The sequence below is a fragment of the Lissotriton helveticus genome, chromosome 1_1 (genome assembly GCF_964261635.1).
Source record: "Lissotriton helveticus chromosome 1_1, aLisHel1.1, whole genome shotgun sequence".
Taxonomy (NCBI): Eukaryota; Metazoa; Chordata; class Amphibia; order Caudata; family Salamandridae; genus Lissotriton; species Lissotriton helveticus.
Genome location: NC_136057.1, coordinates 934,508,097 through 934,530,960, shown reverse-complemented (window position 1 = coordinate 934,530,960; position 22,864 = coordinate 934,508,097). Strand labels below are relative to the sequence as shown.

Here is a 22,864-nt window from a genome sequence, read left to right as displayed (position 1 = left end):
ACTTTATTCACATGGTATATTTTCGGGAAGACAATGCCAAAATAGCAGCTTCCATACCAGTGATCCGGCAATTTGAAATAAGCCTTGTCTCCACATATATAATAAATTCCAGGAAACACAGGTTCTGACCCATTTTTGAAACCCCATCCTCCAATTACCTTGTAATTATGTTCACATTCACTGGAACCAATGAAAATGTTATTATAATAGCTAGTCTTCTCGCGGTGAAGACATAGCTTTCCTTTCTTTTCAAAATCCAGCAACAGAGCAGGTCCCGCCCCACCCTTTGAGGTGCCTTCCATGTCCTCAGCCCATTTTGGCGTTTTCTGTTTTTCGTCATCTGCCTTTCTTTTTATTTTTATTCTCCTCTTCTCTGCCATGTTCAGGAACATCTTTTCCTGCTCACGCAAAGAACAGGTCAAGTTATCTCTGTGCGCGTCAGCTATATCTATATTGCCTATAGTCAGAAAGTAGTCTCCCATATATCGTATTACGTCACTTTTGGTATGTACAGGATTCAGGTTCCCACGTATAGGAAGTTCAGAAAAGATCACTTCATTGTTAGAGTAATAGTACTGTAACGGTCCTCTTTTGTAAAACAAGCTTGCTAAAATGCTACAGGATATTCCGTATGTCAGGGGCAGGTGATGGTATGTCACGCCTTCAGCTACAGAGGTAGGTAGCTTCATGCAGACATAGCAATCTTCAATTTCCATAGTCTCTACATAGTGTATTAACAAGTTTGCGAAAACATTTAAATGTGTCTTATTCCTGACTTCATGATAATGTAGTCCTCCCTCATCTGATGCTTCTAGGTCTCGTTTTGTTTGTCTGAGTGCTCTCTCATGTCTTGCTACACTCTGTGTTGTCAGTTCTTCAATGTCAGTATTTACAATCTCAGTAGGGTCAATATTAGTATTTTTGCTCACCGCAAAAGGAATGAAAACTGTTAGTCCTATCCAAACTAATATCACTATAATTATACTACATACACATACTTTGCAGCATGTTTTGCAACAACTGCGACTAGGTCTACCATTCACGTTTGAATCAGACATTTTGGCTCAGAAGAAGTTTCTCGACCCCTCTTTGTCTCTTTGCACTAGTAGCTTACTTTGTGCAATTTCACGGTGGCTCGTCTTCTTCTTCGGCAGAGTACTCAGCGACTGGTTCTCCGTCGCTTTCGTCAGTTATATCAAGATCTTCAAATTCTTCCAAAACGAGCGTCCATTCAGGAGACTTGTACTTTTTGTTTTGTCTTTTTATTCGATCGCTCCTTCTTTTGGAAGTGTCTTCTGGTTGCTCTGCTATGCGAGAACTTCTCCTTTCTTCTGCACGTTTTTCTTCTACCGTTTTTATCCTCAGTCTCAATTTCTTTATGAATCCAGGCTCAATATGCTTTCTTTTCTTAAGTCTTTTAGTTGGTACTGAGACTTCGTTCTCTTCTCTTGCCCTTTTATTTTCATTAGTTTGTGGCAATTCTGCTTCTTCTTCTTCCCTTCCTATCTCACTAGTTCCAGGACTTGCATTTATTTCTTCTGCCTGGTTACTAATCTGGCCTTGTTCAGGAGAGTTTTGTGTTTGCTTTTCAAATGTCTCTGTTTCTGTGTCCTGAACACGTTCTTCTAACCCTATCTGATCCTGTTCGAGCACTTCGATCCCTTGATCTTCTTCTGCTCGAACTATTACACTATGTCTAGTCTGTCCCTTTTCGACATCAGGAGTCAGTGGAGGTGTATCAATTATTTGCTCAGTCCCTGTCTGACCTTCTCCTTCCTCAGTTTTGACGTGAATCTCAATAGTCTGAGGTTCTTCGCCTGTGCCTTGCTTTTCCTCTCTATTCCACTCTCTACCTTCACAAATTCGCTCCCTTGTTCTGATTGGGTCTTCGGTGAGGTCAATCAAGGGTATCCACTCATCTGGCCATATGCTTGGCAGCTCGTCATCAGCTACTTATGGACCAACTTCTGGGAACCCTTCAGCAGGCTTGACTCTTGGTAGCTCGTCATCAGCTACCCCTGGACCAACGTCTGCGGACCCCTCAGCTTGACTGGTACTGGGCTGTACGTCGTCAGCTACTTCTGGTCTTGCTTCTGCAGGCCCCTCTACTGGACGGCCTCCTTCTCCAGGTTCCTCGTCTGGTAATACGTTCTGGGTGTGGCTGGCGTGGATCCAATGGGGAACACCTGCACACTTCACCGCTGTGGTTGTTACCAGGATCACTTGGCGCTTCTGTCCCCACCTTGGTTCCAGGCAGCTCGACCGAGTATGCTTCTTTATTTTGACCCAGTCCCCGGGAACCAGTTTGTGGAGAGGAGTCGTTGGATTGGCGACGGCGTCTTCTCCGATCTGGCGAGAGATATAACGCACTTGGTCACCTAATCTCTTGCAGTATTCAAGCACCAAATGATCAGTAATACTCAACAATTTGCTTCCTGGTACCCACGCTTGTCTCATCACTCTTCCCATCAGGATTTCATGGGGGCTCAGGCCTGTCTTCTGGTCTGGAATACTTCGGAGTCCCATCAGAACCAGAGGCAGGGCCTTTACCCAGGTCATGCCAGATGCATCACACAATTTCGCTAGTCTTGTTTTGATAGTCCCGTTTATTTGTTCCACCACTCCAGAAGCCTCTGGATGATATGCACAGTGGAGTTTTTGCGAGATCCCAAATGCCTTACAGAGTTGGTCGATCACATCATTCTGGAAATGTCGGCCTCTATCTGATTCAATAGTGACTGGAACCCCGAACCTAGGTATCAGTTCTTTCAGTAAACACTTTGCTACTGTCAGTGCGTCACTTTGGGGAGTAGGGTATGCTTCCACCCACTTTGAAAATAGGCAGACAATGACAAGGACATAACGCTTCCCCTCACAACGTGGCATGGTGATGAAATTAACCTGTATTCTCACAAAGGGACCCCCTGACCTCCCAATTTTCCCTAGTTCCACCATTGTTCTCTTGCCTGGATTCATCTGTTGACATGACAGGCACCTCTGACAGAGGGACTCTGCTACTTTCCTGAACTTTTTGCTGTACCAAGTCTGTTGGAATACCAGAATCATGGCGTCCCTACCAATGTGTGATCCCTCATGTATCAATCTCGCCATTGTGCCAAGCAAGTGTCTGGGTAACACAGGCATACCATTTGGGCCCAAGATGACGCCATCCTCACGTCTTGGTCTACACCCTTCTTCCTTCCACTTCTCTCTCTCTTGCCAGGGTGCCGCCTGCTGCCATTCTCTCACTTCATCCCATGTAGGCACTTCTTCAAACACTCGAAGTTGGCAGCTGTTTCCGGGCCCCCCCCGTTTTGGATTTATGATCAATCGATCCCTGGCGCATAATTGTGCCACTCGATCAGCAAAATCATTTCCCAAAGATACAGGGTCAAAGTCCTTCTTATGGGCAACACACTTGACCACTGCCAATTCCTTTGGTAATTGGATTGCCTCTAAAAGGTCTTGAACAACTTTTCCATTTCGAATAGGGGTACCTGATGAAGTCAGGAACTCCCTCTGTAGCCATAATTGGCCAAAGTCATGCACAACTCCAAAACAGTACTGACTGTCAGTATACACTGTTAGGCGTACGTTTTTCCCCAATTTGCAAGCTTTTATCATAGCGATCAATTCGGCTACTTGTGCAGACTTTACTTCAAATAAATAACCTGCTTCTACAATTTTGGTTAAGGAGACTACCGCATAGGCAGCACTCAGGCCTCCTTGTTCATGTCTTAGGCATGAACCATCCACAACAATTCCATGTCATGTTTAGGCAAAGGTGTTTCTTTAATGTCTGGGCGTGGTTTTGTGCAAAATTCTGTTAAATCAATGCAGTTATGCTCATCTTCCTCCCCATCTTCCATATCCATTGAGTTGGGAAGCAGAGTGGCGGGGTTCAGAATGTTGCACCTGACAATTGTTATATTTGCAGCACCCACGAGAATCCTCTCATATTTAGTCAGCCGACTAGCGGTGAGATACTGAGTTTTCGTTCTTGTTAGCAAAATTACCACTCCATGTGGAACATACACAGTTACAGGATGTCCCATGACAATGGATTCACTCTGCTCTAAACTTGTGCAAGTAGCAGCTACTGCTTTCAGACATCCTGGTACTCCAGCGGCCACTGGATCCAGGGTGGCGGAGAAATATGCCACTGGCCTTCTGGTTGTGCCATGTTCTTGGGTTAGGACTGACAATGCGCAATTATCGCGAGTGTCACAGAACAGGGCAAATTCCTTGGAATAGTCTGGCATTCCCAACGCAGGGGCTGTACACAGACAATCTCGCAATTTTGTGAAGGCTGTTAAGCTTTCATCATCCCATTCTACAATATCCGGTGTTCCTCTCTTGGTCATTTTTATCAAGGGCCTAGCTAGGACTGCAAATCCCACAATCCATTGCCTGCAGTATCCTATCACTCCGAGGAACATTCTGATTTCTTTCTGAGTACGGGGTAACTGCATCTTTTGAATTATTCTCACTCTTTCTGACGTTACTTTCCTGATGCCTTTCTCTATCTGGTGCCCCAGATATTTCACTGATTTTGCACAGAACTGTAATTTTTCAGGAGCCACTTTATGTCCCTTCTCACTCAGGTGATTCAGTAGGGCAATGGTGTCAATCACACAGTCCTTATGACTTTTGGACGCCACCAAGAGGTCGTCAATGTATTGCACCAAGACAGAATTTCCAGGTAAGACCAAAGTTTCCAAGCATTTTTTCAAGATCTGATTAAAGATAGAGGGGCTCTCTGTGTACCCCTGGGGGACCCTGTTCCAGACATACACGTGACTGTTGAAAGCAAATGAGAAAAGAAATTTGCTGTCTGGATGCAAGGGAATGGAAAAGAATGCATGACACAGGTCTATCACAGTGAACCACTCAGCATCCCAGGGAATCTGGTACAGAATCACTGCTGGGTTCGGGACAATAGGGCAGCAGGGAACCACTATCTTGTTTACCTTTCTTAGGTCCTGCACTACTCTGTACTTGCCACTAGGCTTTTTAATGCCCATAATCGGTGAGTTGCATGGGCTACTCATTACTTCCTGTATGATGTTTCCTTCTAGCAATTTTTGTATTTCCAGGGCAACACCTGCTCTCACTTCTGCATTCATTCTGTAGGGTTTAGTATTAGGGTATACTGCATTGTCCTTGATGGCTATCTGTATGGGGTCTACGTTTTTCATTAATCCTACATCTTTTCCGGTAAAATCCCATACCTCTGACTTCACTGTTTCTTGGAGTTCTTTGGGCAAATCCTGCATGGTCATTCGTTTAATTTCTGAGTCAGGTCTGATTAACATTAATTTATAAATGCCATCTTCATCTGGGGTCTGAATTTCAACACCTTTTGGTGTGCAAAAGATGGTACAGTTCATTTTGCACAGCAAATCACGTCCCAGTAAGTTCACTGGACTGGTGTCACAAACGACAAATCTATGCATTTCCTTAAAGTTTCCAATTGAGATCTCCATGGGCTCGGTAACAGGAGTACTAATTAATTGATTAGATACACCCACTACTTGGATGGCTTCTCCCGAGAGGGGTAGGTTTGGAACGTCCACTGTTCTCACAGTAGAACGGGTAGCTCCAGTGTCCAACAGAAAAGTGACATCATTTCCGTCAACCTTTCCTTCAATGTATGGTCCGGACTGGTCTACCGGCAAGGAGGCGCCAAGTACGCACTCCTCGTCCTCCCCTCTCAGGCCCCGTCAGTACTGATCATCACAAAAGAAGGTATCATTTAGTAAATACTGCGAAGTTGCTGTATTTCTGTTCTCATTACTTCCCCAGACTTCTACGTCATCACCCTGCGTGGATTTTCCCTTAAATACTTGCTTTGGTGCTCGGGGCAACTGAATCGTTTTTACCTGTTGTTGGGTCTTTCTTGGTCTTTCATTCTGCGTCTGTGGAGTTAAATCAGGTGTTTGGGAGTTATCATCCTGCAAATAGGGACACTCGTCTCGCCAGTGTCCAATTTCTCCGCACTGGTGGCAGGGAAATTTCTTCTTAGCCTCCTCCCTGCTCAATTTGGGCCGGGGCTTTCCTCCACCCCCACCCCCAGGACTTGGATTCTGAGTAGTTTTGGCCATTTTATTCAATTGTTTTTCCTGCTGTTCTGCGAGCTTCACTTGAGCCCACATAACCTTCTCCTTGAGAGCCTTTTTCTTTTCTGCCATCTCGTCCTCACAGTACTTCGCGTACCGTAGGACCTCATCCATCTTTTTAGTATGCCAACAGATTTTGTTATCTTTTATCCATTGACAAATTTCGGGTCCTAAACCATTTACAAACCTGTAAATAAAATGTGTTATATCCTTCATCTCGATGTTATCTATACCACTGTATGTTTTGAACACCTGCAACAGCCTTTCATAAAAGGAGTGCACTGTCTCGTCTCTTTCCTGCGTGGTTCTATCTATCTTGGTCCAATCAGTTTCCTTTGCAGGCACTTTTAGTTTCAGATGCTGGATTACCTGTTCATATTTTCTCATTACTTCCTTCGATGGTTCCCCTGTTTTGTCATCCCTCGGGTATTCCTCACTAGGCCAAGCTATGGCTATTTTACACTCGGTCCACAGATCTACAGGGACCACAATGTCGAAAAACCCATCCAGGTCTTTCCACAGGCATTTTTGCACCTTTACGAACCTTTCCACCTGCCGGTACCAGTCAACTGGCTTCTCGCGCAATTTCGGGAAATCGTTAGTAAAGGACACAATATCCTGTCTGGACCATGGAACGTGCACATATTTTCCACCTGGTACTTCACGCATAGGGCATAACTGTTCTGGTTTTTCAGCTTCTTTTAGCAAGAATTCGGGAGTTGCCTGCCTAGACCTGGCCTCATCCTTTTTCTTGGCCCATCTGGCTTTCCACCTTTCCACATCTCCCCATTTTTGCAATACGGTCAATAGTTCCTTGACCTGTGCTTTCTTCCCTAAAACATTCAAGTTTTCCAAATCCTTGTCTGAGAAATCTGCCCTATATGGTTTCTGCAGTGGTTTTGATTTTGAAATATCTATTCCCATGCTAGCAGCAGTATCTGTCAGTTTTTCATGAAGTACTCGGGTATTTCGGGTGAGACTCTTGCAGATAAACAGCATTTCGTCATCAGAGTAGGTATTTAATCTGTCTAATCCTACGTTTCCTGCCATCAATTCCTCTATTTCTATTCTCAGCTTGTAGAGATCTAAGGGTTTTGTTGGGGACGCTTGTTTTTCAAATTCTTGACTCCATCTTTCGATTTCTTCAGGAGTCACCAGTGTGACACTCTTAGTACCTGAGGTCGATTCCATTTGAATTTCCCTCGCGTTAAAAGGATTATGTCTTTTCTGTATCCTTTTTCCCGTATTTCTCACGGGCAGATCTAGCAGCGAGACCTCCGACTCACATTCACTTGTTTGGTCATCCACAATTAATGGTTCGGGTCTGGTCGGTGCAATGACAGGAGTAATTACTGGAGTTTTCGGACTTCCTTGACGGTCCCCGTACAACGGAACCACCGGTCAGATTGTTACTGGGATCGTTAAGGCTTCAGGACTTGCATTTAGCTGTGACATTTTCTGTATTATCTCAGCTCTCTGGTTTGCTAGCGCTTCCCGCTCTTTCTCTTCTAATAACCTGTCCAAGGATTTGTCATGTAACACCTGCGGTGTTAGAATGGGAGCATAACTCGGGGCAGTGGGATGTGTCTCACTTGGTCCTCCGCCATAATTAGGTTTCTGGAACAAACTTCCTGTGCCTAGAATTCTCGGATCTTCCTCATGCTGGGGCTGTAATAACGGCATTCCTGAACCTAAGGACCTCACCTCACCTCCGTAGGGGGGACGAGAGCAAAAATCTCCTTCCCGTGAATATCCCGTCTCCCCACCCACGGGTCTCCTGGGGTAAATACTTCTGGTTTCTACGGGTCCCAGACTCTCAGTATAAGGAGGAATTAGATAATCCCCTCCTACACTTGCGGACCTGACCTCCTCCCTTTGTAGGGGTCTCCGGGGAATATCTCCTGCACTCGAAGGTCGGTGTCCCTCATTATAAGGAGGCGGACTTCTCATGCATATGTCATCTAACAATTCGTCATCTGATTCTCCCAGGGGCCCCCAATGTTTGGTCTTTTCTGTTCTTTTTCCCCCCCCAGGAGGATCTTCTGCTGGCATCATGGGAAACAGTCCCTCAACAATTATACTCTGTCTCCATTGTTTCATCTTTTTGTCTCTGGTGTCTTGTTTCAGTTTTGGGTAATACTTTGTCAGCCCTTTGTCCATTCGGGGTTTTTCTCTTTGGAAAGCCTCAATCTCCCATTCCTCTAATGCCTCATACTGCGTTAGTCTCGGTCTGGGATGTAATTCATTCATTCGGGTTCTTAAGTTGAATAAGATCCTACCATTAAAGGTACCTTCTAACGGAAAGGCCATTATTCCGTCGTCTTTTGTGTATTTCACCCAATTTTCTAACCACACACATGTATTGTACCCTCTGTCAAACATCATGAAAGAGGCGGGAGTATTTGCTGGTGGAATAACAATGCCCTCTCTAGTTTGAATCGGCTTGTCCTTTTTGAAGTAATTCTTTACCTTATTTACAAGGGACATTTTTCGCTTATTTCCGTACATAATGCCGTATCTATTAGCCTTCCACTGATCCCTTTCAAACCCTAGGTTTCTTGGATCGGGTCTAGTCTCTGGAGTATACGAGTGCCACATACGATTTCTACGCTTAACTTTGTTTACAAAATTACCTCCAATCAGAATGCGTCTTGCAATTCCGTGTGACCAATGGGGTGCACGAGTTCAAATAATTTCGGCCAATGGGTGCGCGGCCTTTTCGCGAGACAGTTCTCACGCTTTCGGCGCTCACCCCTCCTTTACAATTCCAGCCCCGCTACCCGCCCGCTGTATCTACCAATCCCAGCGCGGCTCGGAGTGACGTCAGAGACGCTTCGCGACTGACTCCCTCTCTTCACAAGGTAACGGAAACTTTCTTTCTTTCTAAAGTGCTTAGTACTTGGTTATTTTACGACGAATACACATTCGGTGTCTAGACAGGAAAGAGTTGTTTTACTGCAAGTAAACTACTTCCATTTACTTTTCACACGCTGCGGGTAGATCTCTTCCGCCTACCCTTCACTCTAGCATCAGTGAACCTGTTACTTCCCTAGACCCATCCACTCTTTCCGGGATATATCCGAGTCTAAGGTTTCCCAGCGGACCCCTTTGCTTTCACCCAAGCTCCGATGAGCCTGCTACTCTTCCGATGTGACCCTTACTAGGTTACGCCACTATTGGAATTTTGCCAATGAACCTCGTTACTAACATTTATTCACTCATGTATTCAGAAAAAGCCCTAGTTAGTGCTTCCGGTTCTGCCTAACCTGCACCTAACTTTCCTTGAGCCTGCGACCTCAAGGCAAGTAGATTCTATTCACCACTTGCCATTCAATTCCCCGGGGAGTTCCGACAACATTTAACAAAACGTTTTACATACGCATGGATTAATACATATAACAATATAAGAACAAGAATAACAATTTTCAAACAATTCATAAATTTCAAAAGCAACGCATCTCAAGAGAGTGATCAAGTCCCCCGAAACGGCCGCTCTTGTAGCAGCATCAATATACTAGCAGCTACCGACTTGACTTAGCTTAACTAGTCCTACCTAACCTTTAACTATTCCCTAACCATAGCTCTGCTACCAGAAAAATACTGATAGAGCGCGCGGGTCACCCGACCAATAATTTTGCCACTTCCGGCTTCGGGCCCATATATTTCAAATCACCTTATACATTGATCGGATGACCTCACGGTCTGCTATCAGATATTTGGGAGTTCCTTTCGTTATTCTTCAGCGTACCCGACTTACCATCCACCGATGCGGGTACCTATGACCACAATGGATCAGGGAGCTAGCTGTAAAAGGAAAGGCAGCAAAATACAAACCCAACAAATAACATTCAAATTCTCTTTGTAAATGACCACGGACAACTGGAAGTTTTAAAGTCTTTATCTAATTTAGTAAAATTCAGAAAATATCAAATTCACAGTAATTAAGCAATCAATAATCAAAATAACAGAAAGCACATAGCTGAATAGCAAATAAGTCAGTGCAACCATTTATAAACTAATGGAACCAGGACACTCTTAAATGAAGGATCAGGACTTAGAACGTTTAAGATGAATCACTAAAGATGAGATAGGCATTGATTAGGACTAGTATTCTAGAATTATTTCAAGGGAATGAGACAGGAGTTTCGGACATTTATATAACTATAGGAGAGTCTATGAAGAGAGACACGCCATGCTTTAAGGCAAAAGTTCTTTAGACAGTTTAAGTAAGGAGGTTCTAGACCATATCAGGAAATGACAAACTGCAATGCAAAATATAATTTCTAACAGGTAGGGTAACATAGGAACACGTTATGAAATAAATGCAAATGACTTTATGATTCAATGGTTGCGGAAAAGCATGGAAAAGTAACATATGCAAAAGGTATGTCTTTATTGAAGCAAAAGACAGGAAATTTAGAAAGGTGCAAGGTTCAGAGTTTTCAGAGGAATATTTACCTAGACTGGTGTGGAAACCAAACCCTGGCCACGGGTCAGTTAAGGACAGGAAACCCTCAAGGAAGGATACCCCTCAATGGACAGCAGGTGCAGAATGGACACCCAGGACAGGACAGGAAAACCAGATTAGGATCAGGACAGGACCCTCAGGACAGGACCCTCAGGACAGGACCCTCAGGACAGGACCAGCACCCGCAGTTCGGAAGCAACGCCTGCGCTCCACCCTCTCTGCAGCTATCGATCACGACCCCGATTGGGTCAGCGAACTCCCAGCAAAGTGCTCCGCCAGCACTTTAAGGTTTAGTAAAACCTTAGTCTATGGTCAAATCTCGGACAGAGTGCTCCGCAGCTCTCTGTATCTTCAGTCACCTATTGAGTGCGTTGGGTCAGTGACAGGTCAGCTAAACCAGACAAGTCGGACAATTTCCCTAGGTGAACCCAGGGTAGATATACTGTTTTGGGACGGTGTACCACCCCCCAATGTTGCAAAGTGTCAGAATCCCTCAATTTGGATTGGTCCTAAGGTAGGGTCTGGGTAACACACCAATCAGAATAGACTATTTGGAGGCCTACTTTGCATCTCTGGGTACCGCCTAGCAAGATTGGGGTTCCCATGGGAAGCTGTACAGCAAACAGTAGCGCAACACACAATGTATCACATAAGGAGCAACTTTCTCCGTTCTCGTAGGGCAGAGGTGGCGTTCCCGGGAGCATCTTGACTGTGGCTGCCAGTTGGCTGAGTTCCACTGTCCAATGTTGCCACCTTTCAGTGCACCACGAGTATGCGCAGAAGGGACCTTCAATATGGCTCCCAACCGGTTCGGACCCCCATTCCCCGCAGTACATGAAAAGTAAGCGAGAACAAATTAATACATAGAAATAAATGAATGCATTACATGTCATAATTTTGTACTTCATTCTTATCACTATAAAAATATACTATGCAGTTTAAATGTTAGCAACATATACACACTCACAAGAGCATCACCACGTTATTCACGAAAGCTGTGTATTACGCATGCGCACCCTTTCCCACCAAACTTATAACTACGTCAGGTCACGTGAGTGTGACTGACGCATGCGCAGAAGCCATTTACCAAGCGGCGGCCATGTTTAGGAACACGGATTAGTTGTATTAGAAATACACGTACGCAAGCTTCCTCTACTTCGTTCGAATATAAAAATAAAAGATTAGTAAGACGTACAAATTTTATTAATTGATTACACACGGGCGAGGTTCATGACTCGAGCAAGTCGCGATGCGAAGCTTGCTCTATCACCAATATTTCCTATGTTAAAAGTCTCATGTAAGCTAACTTCAACACCCCCAATTAAAACCAAGCCATCTCTATCTCAGACTTAATCAACTATTACAGTTCCTCCTGGTTTTAGCCGCATAAATGTCCCTCCTTAGTGGACATGAATATCTGGGCAGGCATCCTGTCTAAAACTGAGTTAGTGAAAATGCCCAGCTTCATCTCACTCATCAACAAAACACTAAAAAGCACTGCAGACTTGACCCAAAATATTCTCTAATTCTGCCCAACAGCAAGTACCAGTCCTGCACCTGGTCTCACCACATGCGCACTAGCCTCCTCATCACTGGAGAGCTAGCTACTAACACACATTTACCCTCTGCAGCAATGCCCACCCTCTTTATACACAAACCAGTCTCATATCCTACCATTCTCCTTTCAATAAGAAGTCCCTAGCAACCACATGAACCCTTCATCACGATTGGCAAAATATTGTCACCATTCTCCTGACCATAATCAATTCAAATCAACCAAGGGACAAAAAGTGAAAGACTGACATGCTCGGGATTGAAAAAGAACACTTTTTGGTGATTAAACGTCCAACCTTATTCATTTGTTGCCCTGCTGTCAGTATTTAATAGTGATATGTTTTATGAGCATGAGTGCCCAAGAAAATAATTCTAATACAGTATACTATGACGTTGCATCAAGTCCATTGCAAAGATTACATCCATTTGATACCCAGAAGCAAAATGGCCTGCGTCTAGTTGAAAATAGCTAAAGAAGGAAAACAGTTAGAAACATATTTTAGAAACTACATAACTGTCTCCCAAGCAACATTTGCGACCTAATCACCTTCATTATGGAGGGAAATTGACACTCTGTGTGTCAACATGCCAGCATGCAGCCCACCTGAAGAGCAGGAATACCTGGGTCCAGCCTTCCTAAAGAGGTTTACCCACATCCTGAAGGCTGTGCTCACAAACATCAGTCATTTCTCATACAAACTACACTTCTAACATATGTCTTCAAATAACTGGATCCTAACATAGTCATCATGTCAATGGCCCCCATTGTCTCCTCACTCATCAGTCCACTCCTCTGCATTGGGCTGGTTTCTGTAACAACTCAAGCTTGCAGATGTCATGCAACTTCTGAAAAAACATGCTAATTCTAAGTTTCCCTGGCATCACACTGACATTGAAAGACCTAATACCCTGACTGAGGCTGTCATACTATAAAGAAATATAATCCCTTGTGAATTCAAGTGATGTAAAGGAAGAGAACCTGCATTTTTTCTGTTTCAGCCATAAAAACTGAAAGAAGGAGTATGAATGGCATAGGGTGCACAACTTCGACCTGGTTCTATCCTTTTTCTTCTCTCCTATAGTGCATAATGACTTCATATGGATAGACGGTTCATTCACTCTCATCAGCCCGAGGGAAGACATCACACAGTCTCTCTACTCCAAGACACAGATCACTCCTATCTGTGGTAAAAGAGAAACTGCTGACTTACGGGAAGTGGACCAAGCTCTCTGTACGAGACAATGGACTGACTATTAACATAATGCAGGGCTTGAAACTGGTGTTGGGACAGGAACACAGGCTGGAAAAAGAATGGATACCTACTTAATGACGAGATGGTGGGTATTAGGGACTATAGATATTATCCTAAAACAAGAGAGGTATTTATGGCAGTTGGGTGGGACATGCTAAAAGCAGTAGTTAGAGGCTGCTTCATAGCAGAGACAGCAAGACTGAATAAGGAAAGGGAGGCGCAAGTAGCACCCGTGGTCAGGATCTAATGGAGCTGAAAAGGCATCATATACAAACTCAATCCCAGCGGACGATGGCCACAAGTATTCTAGAAACACTACCTGAGCTTTTAAATTCATTTTGTTTGAGCTGTCAGTTGACCCCTGGCATGAGAGGTACAACAATTGCATCTCTACTGAAACCAAGAAGGGATCCAGTATCCTATGTTTCCACCATTCCTCTATTCCTCCTCAAAAATACATTCGAAGCTTTCTACAAGGATCTTAGGAGTAAGACACAACAAAATAATGCCAAATCGCACTCCCCCTTATGAAATGTCTTTTTTAAGGGTGAGATAAGCTGGCACCAATACAAAAAAATGCTCCATTTTGTTAATATTAGTGAAACGCACAAAAAACAGATGGTGCAGCTTTCATTGAACATGGAAGAAGCATCTGATTGGGTTGATTGGTGGTAATTAAGGGCAATGCTATCACACATGATATACTACTGACACGGTCAAACCCCATTTTATCCACATAGGGTCTATTACTAAAACTGGAAATAATTTAGTCAGATTTTAAGATCAATTTGCTTACGTCAGAGAGTTTATGGTTTCATTAGATAGGGAAAAATCTGACTTCGTAAAGCAGATTACCCCAATTTCACGGACCACCAAAGGCATACACTACTTCACTGCTTAGTTGTTGAATTAGCGACTATGTTGAGAGAAACGAAATTATACAGCACTATGAAGATCAGTCAAAGTAACCTTACAAAATTCTGTCTTGGTTGGAAACGATAGACGGCATAAACATGACAGTAGTCACCAAGATATTATGGGGTTTTTTCTCTTAGTTTTATATAGTGCAAATTTTACCCGAAGGCATCAGGTATCAGAGTGCTTTACATGAGCACCAGTTGCGTTGCACAAGGACACATGAATTCTTTGTAGGCACGGGGAGATTAAGTGATTTGCCCAGAATCACAGGATGTTGAGCGTCATTGCCGAGACTCAAACCCGGTTCCCCAGATTTGAGATCGACTGCCCTAGCTGTTTGGCTACATCCCCTCCAATCCCTATAGCAGTGGACGGGGAAGCAAAACTCATACAACTTCAACAGCAACTGGAGGGATATATCTAGGTAGGAGGAAAACTGAGAAGGAAGAGGGCACAAACCTCAGGGAAGCAGCACTGGACGTTCTAAATATCACCCACTATTACTAAGCTAACAAGCTCCGATTCCTAGTTGAATGCATGAAGGGGGATAAAAAGAAGAGGTGGAACACATTCTTTCCGGGTGACCATTGTGGGAAGTCCAGTAGTTAACAAAACAGCAATTAAGTGGAAACCTGTATAAATCTACGATACTTGATATGGCAATAAACAATTTGAGCAAACTGTACAGAAGCAGTGGAGTGACTACAAACCTTTCAACTTTTATAGCTTTAAGAGGGAACACAGATTTCATCCCAGAGATGACATTGAAACCTTTGGGGAATGGTGAGCCGTGGGATGCTTCTGGTGGGGGTACAACTGAAGTAGCTTGAAGCTCAAAAATGAGAATTTGGGGTATCGGTACGTGAGTGCTTCAGATATTCACAACTAAGGCAGTGGGTGTTTGTTTCAACTGGAGCTAAAACATGGAGCCAACAGACCCTTCAGGGGAATGGAAAATGCCTAAAAGACCAGGGAGACACTGCATGTGATATCTCCATATTTTGCTTAAAAAAACAAAACATGGAGCTCAGTTGTCCCAAACAGATAAGGGTCTTAAGCGCTATGGACAGTAGCGGCTGCCTCGGAATGGGGGTGGTGGGGCAGGGAGGGGGAGGGATAAAAAAATAAAAATAAACGTACCTTCTTCGCTGCCGCTGCATGTCTCTCCTCCATTCTCACCAGCACTGGAAGCACCCAGGCTCCTGGACTCACCCACCCAATCATGCCGTGATTGATCTTAGTGGCCTGTTTGGCCACTCAGGCAGTACCTGGGAAGCTGGGCAGGTTCTCCACTCAGCTGTGCAACACAGCGCAGTGGAGAAAATGGCAAGTGTGCATGACTGTTTGGCCGGCCACTGAGTGCCAACCAAGCCGTCATGCGCATTTAGGGAGGGAGTGCAAACCACTCCTGTTCCCTCTGACGGCGGGAAGGCCAGCCCTGCCCCGCCCGACCTAGCTGGAGTCCAGCAAAGCAAAGAAAAATGAAATGATAACAACTTCTTGTTATTATCATTTTATTTTGATTTTCCACTGCTCAACGAGCAGTGGGGTGACACTCTTCTGCCTTAGCGGAGGAGCTGCCACTGGTTATGGAAGACATTTCTGGCACAACCAGTGGGAATGGCTAAAGGGAAGGGACTCTAAACAGGAATGTAAACCAGTTTGAAGAAAGTGGAAGGCTGGTGGGAGGACATAAGGTTGTGGGATAGCTGGAGTTGAGGGGTTCAGTTAGCTTGTTTTGACATTACATGCTATGTAATTTTAAGCCATGCAAATGCAAATGATAGTTGAAATTGTTGTATAACATTAAAACACTGAGTTCATTTGAAAAATCAATAGGAAATAAGTGAAACCACAAAGCGGAGCTGCCCATTACAAGAGGAGGACCTCTTGAGTCCACATTCTTTCTTCACAAGCTGGATTTACCAGCAGCAGGGTTATAGAGATGGTTCTCTCAAGAAGAACCGTAAGACAGTCTAACTTTTATATACTAAATAATCAATATCTCCATGGGGTCTATAGTTCTCTATAGACCTAAAAATACTATACACTTTACTTAACCATTCTGGAAGCATGGCATATCATGAAGCAACACTCCACCGTTGGGGAGGGGCGCTGGGCAATTGCATACTGTTGTGTACAGTGGAAACTAAAGCATAACTGCCTCAGGATGAAACCCAGATCTGTTGGCCCATTTCACCAATAGCAATTGGACAAAGAGTACCCTGATAGGGGTTGCTGGGAGTAGTCTTTTGCTTTCTCTTTCAAACTGGTATCTAGTCAAATCCCCACCGGCATCTAGTCAAATGCCGCCAGACGTCTAGTCAAATGCTGCCAGACATCTAGTCAAATCCCCACATCTAGTCCAGACAAGTCTTTCAAAAACAAAGTTGAAATTGATCTCTTGCTCTTAGCTGTGCAGGGTCCTTTTAAAGCTGTGAAAACAGGCATGGCCGCAGTTCCTCTAATTGCAGCCCCTACTGTCAGCATTGCACTTTCTACTGACTTTTGCAATCCAATCCGAACTGAGTTTCAGATTGACTGACTAAAGACAAAATGGATACTGCATTCACATATCAGAATGGAGAGGCATATTGGTCAATCGTTAACGTCAATGCTGTCCAAAGCAGCCTACAGTGCTGGTAAATTGGCATATGTTATTAAACTTTACTGCTATTCTGAACTGTATCACTGTACATATCTATTCAATTGTATTGCCTTTAAGAAATACAGACAATTTCATAAAGGCTTAACCCAACATGGTTATACGCGTTAGCCCTCCTAGCTTTCACTTTCCCTTTCACTTTACAGTACATATAGACAATGAAACGTGATAAAAGCGGTTTGTAGAGAAATCTATTGGGTTTACCAGACACTCTGATTGAGGGTGCTGGCATCTGATGAAATCTTAGTTTTCATGAAAGCCAGGCCCCAGCTGCACCAGAAGGAGACCTGTGACGTCTCTCTGTCCTCTGTTCAGTACCACCTGTGTGTACCATGGATGTCATGTTCCCATCTCGGGTGAATATTAGTGGTGCTCCAGCATTGTGGGCTGCCAGACAACGCACATCTAATTAGACCAGGTTGGGCATTGTCTCGTTCTAGAATATAGAGCAAAACAAGGAGAAGAAATCCCTAGAGTTACCAATGTAAACCAGGATGTGGGACTTGCGTGAATATGCGCCCAAGTACTTTATGAAGGACATTGTGTTGTTGCACTGAAGAGCCAAGCTATACATAACTAGCTGGCTTCACCTGCTGTGTTAGAACAAAGCAATAAGGAAAGGAACTCCTTCAAAAAGTGAAGAACTGTGCTCTGTAGTGTCGCTCAACCCTTCAATGTAGCAACGTTATGCATTTTTCGACGGGGTGCACTTAAGTGTGCATTACAGGCATGTGATAAACCACTTTGGCCTCTCTGGACGCCACAACTGTGTGTATTAGTAACTACTCGACTGGTAAAACGAAGATAGTAATATTTCTTATCAGCTCCAGAATCACAAGCCAACCACAATCTGAACATGTGTCCTGAATTTACAATGTAAAAGGCAGGGGGGTAACACAGGCCCCCGCAGCCCCCGCGGTGCGGGGGAGGGGGGGCACGCTCCAGGGCGCCTCTCACTCTCAGTGGAGGGAGACGGCTGCGCCTGCAAGCAAGCCACTTCAGTCTTCGCAAATAAAATGGTGCTCCTGCTTGCACAGATTCCCCAAGTCCCCATAAATTAAACTGTGTGCGCACGCCACAGTGACAGCCTCCGAGTCATCCCTCTTTTTCTGTCTCACTCCTCAGTGAAAACCGAGACTTCAAGAAATGGGTATTACCCTCTCTTTCCTCCATTCATTTATTTGCTCCCCTGTGAAATCGATCCAAAAAAGAAAAAACATTTTTGCTGGAAGCCTTGTCTTTTTCTGACACTAGTGCAGCCTTGGTGGAGAGAAATAAAACATTCCAAATGTGAAAAATAAATAATGAATTAATGCAAGACAGAGTGGTTCCAAGGTGGCCAGATTGATTTATTTACACCTAAACACATCAGCGCCACTTTACAGTGTTGGCCACTGAAGTGCTACTTTTGTTCTCTCCTCTCTGTACAACATTGTGTTCCCTGGGTGGGGAAGTGCACTGTTCCTGGAGGTACTGAAATACCTGCTTGATGGGTGAATTGGAAAACAAAATGTGTGCAGCGACTGTGGGTTTACGAATGTGGTCTTTTTAAGCCATACTGCCTATGTTTTGAAAGGATATAAGCAATGGGCACTCAACCGGGTCCCTTCCGGGCCCTGTAGTCATGGCCTTTCCTTTTCATGCAAAAGCACTCACTAATTTCAGAATAATGAGTGTAAAAGGAAAAAGGTAACTATGTTGTTCCTGCTTACATTTCACATGCTTTACTTAATTTAGCATTCCCTATGAGTGTTTGCTTTTTCTAGGGTGTTAATTTTGTTAGGCAGCATATTGCTCTTGTCTAGTGCGTAATTAGAAATGAGTCACATTCAGGTGTTTATAGCGGGTCAGTGCAGTGCAAGTTTCTCTAAGTGGGGCAGTATGGTGTTCAGTGGGGGAGAGGATGTCGCACTGTGTTCAGAGCTGCTGAAGTGGAACTGGTGAACCAGGTTCAGCCTTAATGACCAGGCTCCCAGACCACTCTACTGAGGGAGCACATTTCTGTGCTACACCTTAGAAGGCCCCGCAAGATCTTAAAAGCACTGGTATTTTAGCACCAGCAGGTGCACCCTAGAGGTGGCAAGTGTGGATTAACCCTGAAGGCCTGTCCACCACTATCCATGAAGTTCACCTCCAGTCTTGGGGACAGACCTATGAGGCAGCACACCATAGAGTGGCAGTGACTCTGTCACTGAGGTCACAGGACCCTTGAGCAGGGTGGCTCTAGGGCAGTGTGACTGCACCGGGCACTAACTTCAGGTGGGGGCGTTGTGTTTGTATAATATGGTTTTAAAAGCACTTGCTGCCTCCTTTCTGGCCTCCAACATTTTTGAGCAACAATAAAAAGGTCTTGATAACTCCAGTGATTAATGTTCTTAGTAGAGACAGATGGTGTTTTGTCTAGTGGAAGGTTTGACTCATGAAAAGGAATGGCAGCGGTGTAATGTGCATGCTGCTAAGAACATGTGTCATGCAGATCACAAAGTGCACATAATGTGAATAGGTCAGTGGGTTACTGCTTTTGTCAGAGAGACCCTATTGTTACTTGCAGTTAATAAGTTATAATCCTAACATAGAACAGTGAGCTATTAACTGTCATGTAAGAGCTGCATGCAAACTCCAAGGTATAAATTAGAGCGTTATGTTTTTGGTCTTAGATTATCCTAATGTTGCAAAAAAAGGTTCCTTTGGGTAGAAATCAATTCTGATTATTAAAGAGAACCCCCAACCATGGTATTATGTTTTTAATTCTGAGTTTGTGTTTCTGTAAACCAATCACTGTTAAAATATGCTGCCTACTAGTATGGTTGTCATGTGACTGCTATACCTTGTAGGCCTTTGTCTTATGTAACATTTCCTACACAGTGATTTACACACATATGAATGATTGTCTCTGTGTAATATGTGTGATGTAAAGTGCTCTGACACCCTACACTGGTGTTAGTGGTGCTGTAAATTTTCTGATACTTTAATATTTTGAAATGTTCACACATGCTAACAGTCTCTGCAAAGATTTTTCCTCATTAGTACTAGTGGAACATAAAACTGCATCCAATGAGAAAGGTGACCAGTCAACCTTTGCAAAGGGCCCTCCACTTCACAGCAGCACAAGTCACATTTTTTAGTAACTTTTGATGTGTTTAAGCTATAAACAATTTATTAGTTAGAATCGTCAGATTATGCAGCAGATGATGTATTATGTGGCAAATATGGCAAAGCCATAGTTATGTGGAAAACATTTGCAAACTAGGATATTTTGCAATTCATGTTTGAACTGCTCTTGTGGAAAAGGGAGGAGAAGTGATGATGACAGAAACTCCATGGCTCGGAGACAAATGGCTTGTGATTCCACTTTTAAGGATATTTGGGACATTCTGTGATCGTAAACGTATCCCACTTTGTGAATGTATTTTAATGTCAAAACTCATATTAAACCTTAAAAAAACATGTGAATCTATCTGTTAAATTAAATAATGTGATAAGCTGTAACCGGTTAGTGAAAAGGGAAACAAATACTAAAAATTGGGATATTTTGCTCTTTCTGCCACACTTTTCACTCCGCCCACTGACCCAATCCATTGGTTATTCCCGCCCTCCGATTCTCCTCCCACAGTTCCCCTACTTTTTTTCCCCCACTTCGACCACTACCTGGCACTAACATGCATTAGAGACAATTGTGGGCTTTTACCACTGGGTCTCTTAGAGAATGACACCTCAGGTCCATACATAGGGGCTAAACACAGCATGTTTCTGGGTTCTCCACACAACGTGTTTGCTATTTGACGCCAAACTTCTGCAGCTTGTGTTGAGGAAATTAAACATCCCCTTGTGCTTGTATAAAACATAGCTGCCAAGTGGCATTGTCACCATGCTGTGTCCATTCGTAGCTTATATCGAACAACACTTTGCATGCTGGAATGTTTAACCCCTTGCTTAGATGGTCACAGCACAGCTCCCCGAATGCAAGGCGCTGTTGGCTTAAAATCCAGGCATGGCTGGCGGTGTCACACTTGACGATAGAGCCAGTTAGAGGCAATGGTGAGTCTGTAATTTAGCAGGCGTGTCTATACTCTGAGTAAATTGTAAATACCGCCAGTGTTGACACACTGAGGTCTGGGGCCTATGTTTGTTATGAAGTAAGGCCTAGTCTGGTGGTTCAGGTCAGTCCTTGTGAGGGAAGCTGCTGGACTTGTTTTTACCATGCACTTTGAAAGTATTTTCACCTTGTTGCAAGAAGAAAGTTGGATTGTTTTACAAAACATGCTTAATTTTTGTATATTGCTGGACTGGTGATTGCTTTATTTTGCACTTTGAAAGTATTTGCACTTTGTGTTTGCTTTACCAACTACAGTTTGTATAGATTGTCATTAGGTACTTGCTGATATGTTTTTTTTATTCTACATACAGTGTTATTTACTGTGTTGCTTGCACTTGTCTGTAATATGTGTACCTTAAATCTTGTATTTAGCATTGTTTACACTACAGAAATGATAAATTGAAACAAACATCTGCATCAATGTCCTGAAGCATCCAAACAGTTTTCTTCTTCAGCCTTGTTTACCTGCCTGTTATGCAGTGGTAATTGCTTCCTCAGTTCACGGTATCATGCACAACCCTTGACAGTAGACACTGTGTGGCATGCAGATAATTCACCGGTCTATTTCTCTTGAATTCGCAGGATACTGAGTTATAGCTTGTGTACTTCTTGTGTATAATGTCAGTCGAGTTTCTATGGAATTGCAGGTTTGGGTTGGTCTTTCAAAGTTTCAAGGTATTGTCAATTCTATTTCAGACCCTTCATAGTTGTTCTTTGTTCTTCAGCCATAGGCAGTTCCTGAGACAATAGGATCACTCCTTGGCATAGTCTGATTGCTGCCTCAGTTAAATAATCTGTTTTTGACCGTATTATTACAAATGGCATAGCTTGTATGTTGAGTGTTTCCCACTTTCTCATTAGAACTTAGAGAGACAATATAGAGGTATTTCATTTAAATATTGGAGGTTTTAAATCAAAATATGCTAGATTTCTGGGTGGTAAGGCAAAGTGGTAGATGGTGGGCCGTGCCGCGGGGTGAGGCGGGGGCCCCTCCATGTGCTTTGCAGGGGGGCCCCCTCAAGTTTCGTTACGCCACTGGTCAAAGGTAACAAATGAAGGCTGCACATGAACAAAAAGACTGTCACCCCTTAAATCAGACAGAGCAGCCTCATAGTCACCGAGGTCCGATCTTTGCAGGTGTAGGGATTTCACTCAGGTCGTAGTATTATTTTTGTAATTGATGTGTTCAGGTAGGTAAGATTGAAAATAAGTAGTACTGAGGCAGTGTCAGCGCCCACTCAGAGGAGACCCTGTTCTTCCTGCCCATGATCCATAGCTTCCTGAACAGCATTGCTTGCTCTCCAGGGCTTGTGCAATAGATTTTTCAACACACACACTGGTGTTTTATCAGGATTAATATATGCATATACTGAGACATGAACAAAGTTATACATTGATTTTGATTGGATGACCTGGGACTCAGCCTTTTTAAGCCCACCTACGGTGTTGTTTACTTCATTTATGCACTAACATTTGTCTCTAGCAGTCCATGCTTCTTTCTCTTGCTTAATACCAAAACCAAACAATTTCTTCATTTTCTTTTGCAGGCAAAGTGCATCAGAAGGGTCTGCGTCTTACGAAAGGTAGGCAGTTCCTTTTTCTTTTAAATTGTTAATGGCAATAGCGTACACTGGTCTATATTGGGACAAAAATACATAAAGTGATGCAATGGGAGATTTTGGCATTAGGAAATACATATTTCAAAACTTGGCATCATTCACCATAAGCCAGCGTCATTAGCACGGATATCACTGTCTGTCCAACAGGTGGTCTTCTTTTCTTGGCCAGTTT

The 22,864-nt window shown here is 43.7% G+C and overlaps 1 protein-coding gene across 4 annotated transcripts in view; it reads left to right on the top strand.

The window, feature by feature from the left end:
• Positions 1 to 22,864, top strand: part of CELF2 (CUGBP Elav-like family member 2) — a 1,322,506-nt gene that overhangs the window by 413,301 nt on the left and 886,341 nt on the right. For all 4 annotated transcript variants that reach the window (XM_078676806.1, XM_078676820.1, XM_078676813.1 and 1 more), the window contains exon 2: positions 22,621 to 22,656. In XM_078676806.1, the coding sequence (XP_078532932.1) occupies positions 22,621 to 22,656 (36 nt within the window). The remainder of the gene's footprint in view (positions 1 to 22,620; positions 22,657 to 22,864) is intronic.